Source organism: Sardina pilchardus, chromosome 24 (genome assembly GCF_963854185.1).
Source record: "Sardina pilchardus chromosome 24, fSarPil1.1, whole genome shotgun sequence".
Taxonomy (NCBI): domain Eukaryota; kingdom Metazoa; phylum Chordata; class Actinopteri; order Clupeiformes; family Clupeidae; genus Sardina; species Sardina pilchardus.
In genome coordinates, this window is record NC_085017.1 from 10,975,752 (window position 1) to 10,982,252 (window position 6,501).

The window sequence follows — 6,501 nt, forward strand, 5'->3', positions numbered from 1 at the left end:
TAATTGTTTCCAAACGAAGTTTTTTGTCATGTCACTGTCTTACATGGTCTCTCAACACTATTAGGGCAGTTAGACAATTAATTTAGAAATAAAATAGCACTATTGTACATTTTACTCCCAAACTCGAAAAGCCTCCGACACTTCCAACGGTCAAGTCCGACGTCCGACGGGGGAGCACTGCGAATTACGGAGTGCCAATGTGAAGGCGGCTTAACTATTTTTTACAGTCACTAACCCTAACATGATACCCATGTAGTGCCAGATAATGTCTAATGACGGTAGTGCCCATATAAACTCTGGACTAACAGAATGATGGACACTGACAAGTGTCAACTAAAATAATAATTTAAATACAATTTAAATATTAAAAAATAATAATCCTCAATAGACTCCACAGTGACACATAAAAATATACTCCTTGCACATGTGTATTTTATCTGGGTTAACCATGTAGGCCCCAACATCACAACCCACCCTTTAAAAAAAATATATGTATATATACAGTATATGTGGCCCTTATACGGCATCATAGTATTTTCTACAGCAAAATACCGTAATATATATAGTTTTGCCAGGTATATTCATAATTTACGGTGTTTCCATGTATATTCAAAATTAACGGTGTTTCCATGTTGTAAAAAATGTTTTCAACCTTTTCTGAGTTTACGGTTCTTGACTGTTGCAATTTTACAGTTTTTCACCGTGAAATCTACGGATATTTTTTACAGTGTATTAACCCATATTCTGGTGAATCTGGGGATTTTAGCTTCATCTAAAAAGCAGATTTACTGCTGTTGCAGAATGCAGACCTGATGGGCCAAGAAAGAGAAGTAATAGCTTAACCTACTGTAACAATTCTGACGAAAGCAGTTGGCAAACACTACCAACGGATGCCCGGGCTTACTGAGTTCCAACTGAAGTCTAACTTGTTTGATGTGCAAAATTAACTAACCTGCATGGATTAGCCTGTATCATGAAGGGTTTTGTGGAATTATTGACGGTCTGCGCCATTCTACCGATAAGTCTGGGTAAGATCTACTGTTATTTAGAAAATAATCGCTATTGTGAGCCCAGTGGTGTAAACTGAAATGAAGCTAAAACAATTGTGTCCATACACTGCAAAAAAGGCCCTTCTAGAAATAATCCTAATATTCCTAAATCTATAGTTAAATTATCTTGTATTGAGCAAATTATCTTGTATTTTAGCATTTCTTTCTTTATTAAAATATTTTTTAATCAACATACTTCAATCAATCCACTCACTGCGTCAATGAATATGAATTCAATGAATGCTGTGTTATGTGCTATTATTATGCTGTTTTCCATTATTTAAAGACCTTTCCTCACTGTACACACTGATGTTCTTCTAATCTATTTTTCCTGAAAAGCTGGACGAGGTGACCCAGAGCGGCACTCGCTGTACTACGTGTACACAGCCCTGTCAAAGGCTGTCAATGCACCAGGCATCTTTGAATTCAATGCCATGGGCCTACTGGACAACAGAAAAATTGATTACTATGACAGCAAACACCAAGCCAAGATTCCTCAACAGGACTGGATGAAAGAAAAGCTTCCAGCGGACTACTGGGAAAAGGGCACCCAGTCACGTAGAAGCAAAGAGCAATGGTTCAAAGTCAATGTGAACATTCTGATGGAACGCATGAGGCAGAATCAATCTGGTCAGTCCCAACCCTATGGTCCCAACACATCCTGACTGCATAGTTGTCAGCAACAAACACAACGTCATTAGTGCTTATACTGACCTGTTGTTATCCTTTCCTCAGATATTCATGTCCTTATGTGGAAACATGGATGTGAGGTTGACAAAATGGCAGACGGTTCTTTCAGGTTTGTTCGCGGTGTTGATGCATACAGCTATGATGGCAATGATTTCCTTTCCTTTGATGATGCATCAATGCAGTGGGTTGCCCCTGTTCCTGAAGCTGTACCCACAAAACAGAAGTGGGATGGGGTTCCCATCCTGAATCAGTACACCAAGGGCTACTTGGAGAAGGAGTGTGTGGACTGGCTGGAAAAGTTCACAGAATATGGGTACAAAGAATTGAAACAACAAGCAACAGCTTGTGAGTACTGTTAAAATAGGATCGAACACTTTTGTTTAGTGATATTTTACTAAATTAAACTTAAGTAAAATGTATAAATATGTTTTATGTTTTCTCATCAGCTCCACCAAAGGTTCATTTTTTTGCTAAAGCAACCAGATCTTCAAATACACTCCAGTTGACTTGCATGGCCACAGGTTTCTACCCCAAAGAAATTGACATCACCATTCTGAAAGGGAAGGAGGTTATAATGAAAGGTGATTTAAGGGATGTCTTACCCAATGGCGATGGAACCCATCAGATCAAACTGATTGTGGAGGCCCAAAGGTCAGACATTGATGATTATAGCTGTGAGATGTACTACATGGGCCTGGAAGAACCAATTATGAAAGTTTGGACCTTGGGTAAGATTGCATTGTTTGATTTAATACTTAATGTTTTGCATTGCTTGCATCAATAGCCCTTTTGATATGTTTGCCATTCTTGTATATATTTAACAAACATATTGTAGCCGTCTATTCAAATATAAGCTGGATGCAGCTGCATAATGTGAATATATATTTTTGGGGGCCTAGCAGCGAAGGCACCCATTGAGTTACTATTTATTCCTATTGTTATTATTATTATTATTATTGAGGGCCTAGCAGCAAAGCTGCAAAGGCAACCATTGAGTTACTAGCTTTTCCAATTATTATCAATCTGTCATTGGAGTCTATGGCATTGGCAGCCCATAGAACACATGGCTAAAAAGTGCTGACATTTGGCAGAAAGTTTCGGGACACCCCGCTGACCACTCACGCTCATTTACGGATCTCTAAAGCCAGCCGTCTAGCGCCACCAACGGGTCAAAATTTGTATTTTTATGCAGCTCTATACCCCTGTCAAGAGTGCCTATAGCATGACTTGCTTTCGCACATCTGAATTTTTGCTCATGCATGTTTGCGTGTCCATGTTCTTCGAATGGGTGGAATTAGGGCCAGTGTTGGAGGAAAGAGTGTAGTACTATTTGAGTTGTGTATTTTCAAAATCTGCTGGCCATTTTGCGAATCCCATATATGGAGGTAAATCAGGTGCAAAAGTCTTGTGTACTCGTGAAAATGAGTTGTGCACTTGTGTCATAGAATTTGAAGTTGCAGAATTTCACTTCACAGATGAAAAGTTCCCTACTCCCATGATTCTTACAGTAAAGGAACAGTACGTAGGATTTTGGCCAAGATTGGTACTGCAATCACTTTCAAAATACTAGAGTAATGTATCCCCTCCCCCTCCCCACTGAGTCGAAGTTGCCAACCCGGATGCCGAAACACCACTGACTTCATGATTAGTAGATAGGTAGAGGGTGGCGCATCAGGCCAAAACACACAATATGTAAACATCAACATCAGTTGAGGGCTGCAACTTCACTTTTTAAATGGCAATATCCTGGCCGGACTACTGTTGTCAGTGATATAAGTACCTATTTGAAATGAGCATGATTTCTTGATGTCTAGTGATATCAGGGCCATTTTATGATTCATTGAAATGAATGTCTTACATACGGTTCCTTTAAATTGAGAAGTTGTGTAAGTGGTCTCAATCTTAAAATAAGGAAAATAATCTTGTTCCTTTGCTGGGATAATTTTAGGATAAGATAAGATTTTAGGGATGGTGATTTTTTACTAAATTAAACTTAAAGCTCCATTGTGTAGTTTTGGGTAGATTCTTAGCAAAAACACATGTTTTCCTCCAAATATGTTTGCTCATTCATGAGTAATTACTGCCATCAATAAATCAAAGTATTCTCGTGAGCGTAGAATAATCTGCCATTCAGAATACATACGCGCGATATGGCTGCTTCATGACGATAGCCATGTTTCGGCCTCCATCTGTAGAATACGCTGGCCAAGGAGGGACATGCCTGCAATTCTAGTTCTGCCTTTCGCGTTTGTCGGTCAGTAGCCTAACCGAACGACAGAGTTGTGCCCGTGGCTGCAGGAAACCTCGTTGAATCACCTGATGATCTCTGACTTTGTATGGAGATAGAAGACCATAGCGTTACCTTGAACTAGCTTATCTTGTGCAGTAATGTCGAATAAGCACTGATATCAAAACTTGCACATACTCAAAGCTTGTGACACAGCCAAAACAAAAACGAAACCAACTACCGCCAGCGAACTACCATGTCAGCACTAACCGAGCATGGTAAACAAAACCGAATATTTCTAGAGCTAAAAGTCCTGGTAAGAACCAAACCAAATTTTGTTCAAATCTACACACCTATGGCCACTGCAAAATGTAAGGTCACAGCCGTCATTCAACCCAAAATAAGTCAAATTACCATTCCAAAGATTCTGAAGCTGATTAGTTAAGGCAAGTTAAGCTAAAAAAAACTGGAATAGTTCACCTTTAATACTTGATAAGGTCATGTATTCATGATATCTTGTGTCAGCGGACATTTCTGAAGCAGCTGCCGTAGCTGGTGAATCGTGAATCTGTTGCAATATTACCATTTCACCGCTAGATGGAAGAATTTCCCCAAAAAGATTAACCCAAGTGTAGCTAAAGAGGAACTATGCAAGTTTGACGATTTCTTAGCTGTTTTCTCGTTTTACGCTTTCAGGTTTCTCTGCAGAGCTTTCCCTATAGCTTTAGCGTGTATATTTTACAACACTCCTCAATCGGTCAGTCTGCCTTTTCATGAGCATAATCGCGAGGCTAGAGACTTTCTGTTTGTCACTGCCACTGGCCCAGTGGCACAAACTTGCAAGCGTGTTTTTTTTTTTTTTGCTCACAGGCGCTAGGGGAAAGCGAGACAGCCATCACTCCTAACGGATTAAGTCAAATATTCTAATCACAAATCAAGCTAAAATAACTTGCATAGTTCACCTTTAAGTAAAATGTATAAACATGTGTTACTTTTTCTTGATTCATCAGCTCCATCAAAGGTTAATCTTTTTGCTAAAGCAGCCAGATGTTCAAATACACTCCAGTTGACTTGCATGGCCACAGGTTTCTACCCCAAAGAAATTGACATCACCATTCTGAAAGGAAAAAAAGTTGTAAAGAAAGGTGATTTAAGGGATGTCTTGCCCAATGGCGATGGAACCCATCAGATCAAACTGATTGTGGAGGCCCAAAGGTCATATAATTATACCTGTGAGGTGAACCACATGGGACTGGAAGAACCAATTACGAAAGTTTGGACCTTGGGTAAGATTACATTGTTTGATTTAATCCTTACTGGTTTTTTTTTTATTGCGTCAATAGCCCTTTTTATGTTTGGCTTTCTACCATACATAAACAAAATTAATTGCATTTTATGTTCAGATTTCTGCCAACAAGCGGTATCAGTAGTGGATTATTTCATGGAAGGAAATGCTATAAATGTCTTGGCTCTGACAGTCTTCATAGTTGTATGGCCAGAATAGGTTTGACCTGTTAGTACAGGCTTGGGGAGCAATAACACAAGTACATTTTCACCCGTGGTTACAGATGGAGAATCATGTCCTCCTGACTCTAGTTCATCCATGAGTAGAGTGTTGCCATTGCTGATTATGGTTATGCTCATGCAATCATACTGGGGATCTTATTTTTCATTGTTTTTAAACAATGTGTTATTGGTAAGTTAATTACATACACACGCACAAACAATACACATGCACGCACATACACACACACACAGGCACAAACACTCACACACTCACTCACGCACATGTCGCACAGGCACACACATTTTCACTCGCACAGACACATACAGTAAACACACACACACCTACACACAAACACCCCTACAGTACATGCATGCACGCACATACACACACACACACACACACACACACACAAACAGAAACACATGCAGGCACAAATAAACACACACACATAGAAGCACACATACACACAGACAAGAGTAGGAGATGGAGAAAAATTAAACAAGACAAGTATGATTTATTTTATGTGTAGAGAATGTGCTGGACTGGGCGGCGGTCATATTTTGTACCAATGTGGTACATCTAATTCTGTGTTGTATATGCACTGTGTGAGGTATCAGTTGACTATGACGTACTGAAGATGGAGAGGCGCTGTAGGGATGGATTTGGGCTCGTGTAATTAAAACGGTCATGAATCTGTGACTGCTTGAGTACATACTGTAATGGAGATACAATTTGGTTCTAATACAGTATGTATTGTATACCTACTACAAAAATTAAAATTATTGGCAATGTGCAAACACATCAAAAATAGCTGCTCATTAAACAGTATTATAATCTAATGAAACTTTTTTCTGTTTTCCCACATGAACCACAATAACCGTCACCCTGACAGGAGATGCCCCAGTAAGAAACTTAAGATGAAGATCAAGCATGCTCCTTACAAGCTATGAGCCAAACTGTTTTGTTGGAAAAAAAAATTCTGTCCCTGAGGTTTGAATAACTTTTAAAATGTAATGTAACGTGAAATT

At 39.2% G+C, this 6,501-nt stretch overlaps 1 protein-coding gene across 3 annotated transcripts; it reads left to right on the top strand.

Moving 5' to 3' along the window:
* The first annotated feature begins 880 nt into the window (after positions 1 to 880).
* Positions 881 to 6,501, top strand: LOC134072794 (H-2 class I histocompatibility antigen, Q10 alpha chain-like). Of its 3 annotated transcripts, none has more exons than XM_062529641.1 (7): positions 881 to 1,028; positions 1,389 to 1,679; positions 1,785 to 2,084; positions 2,186 to 2,467; positions 4,977 to 5,252; positions 5,535 to 5,662; positions 6,366 to 6,501. In XM_062529641.1, the coding sequence occupies exons 1-7, from the start codon at positions 974 to 976 to the stop codon at positions 6,378 to 6,380; spliced, it is 1,347 nt and encodes a 448-aa protein (XP_062385625.1). In that variant the 5' UTR covers positions 881 to 973; the 3' UTR covers positions 6,381 to 6,501. The 3 variants fall into 3 exon arrangements, with proteins under 3 accessions (XP_062385625.1, XP_062385626.1, XP_062385627.1); XM_062529642.1 differs by having other exon boundaries at positions 5,007 to 5,252; XM_062529643.1 differs by having other exon boundaries at positions 5,010 to 5,252.

Coding starts and splice junctions, on each gene's coding strand:
- LOC134072794 (XM_062529641.1), top strand. CDS start 974: ATGAAGGGTTTTGTGGAATTATTGACGGTCTGCGCCATTCTACCGATA. Junction 2,085..2,185: donor GAAACAACAAGCAACAGCTT/GTGAGTACTGTT, acceptor TTTTCTCATCAG/CTCCACCAAAGGTTCATTTT. Junction 5,253..5,534: donor TACGAAAGTTTGGACCTTGG/GTAAGATTACAT, acceptor CCGTGGTTACAG/ATGGAGAATCATGTCCTCCT.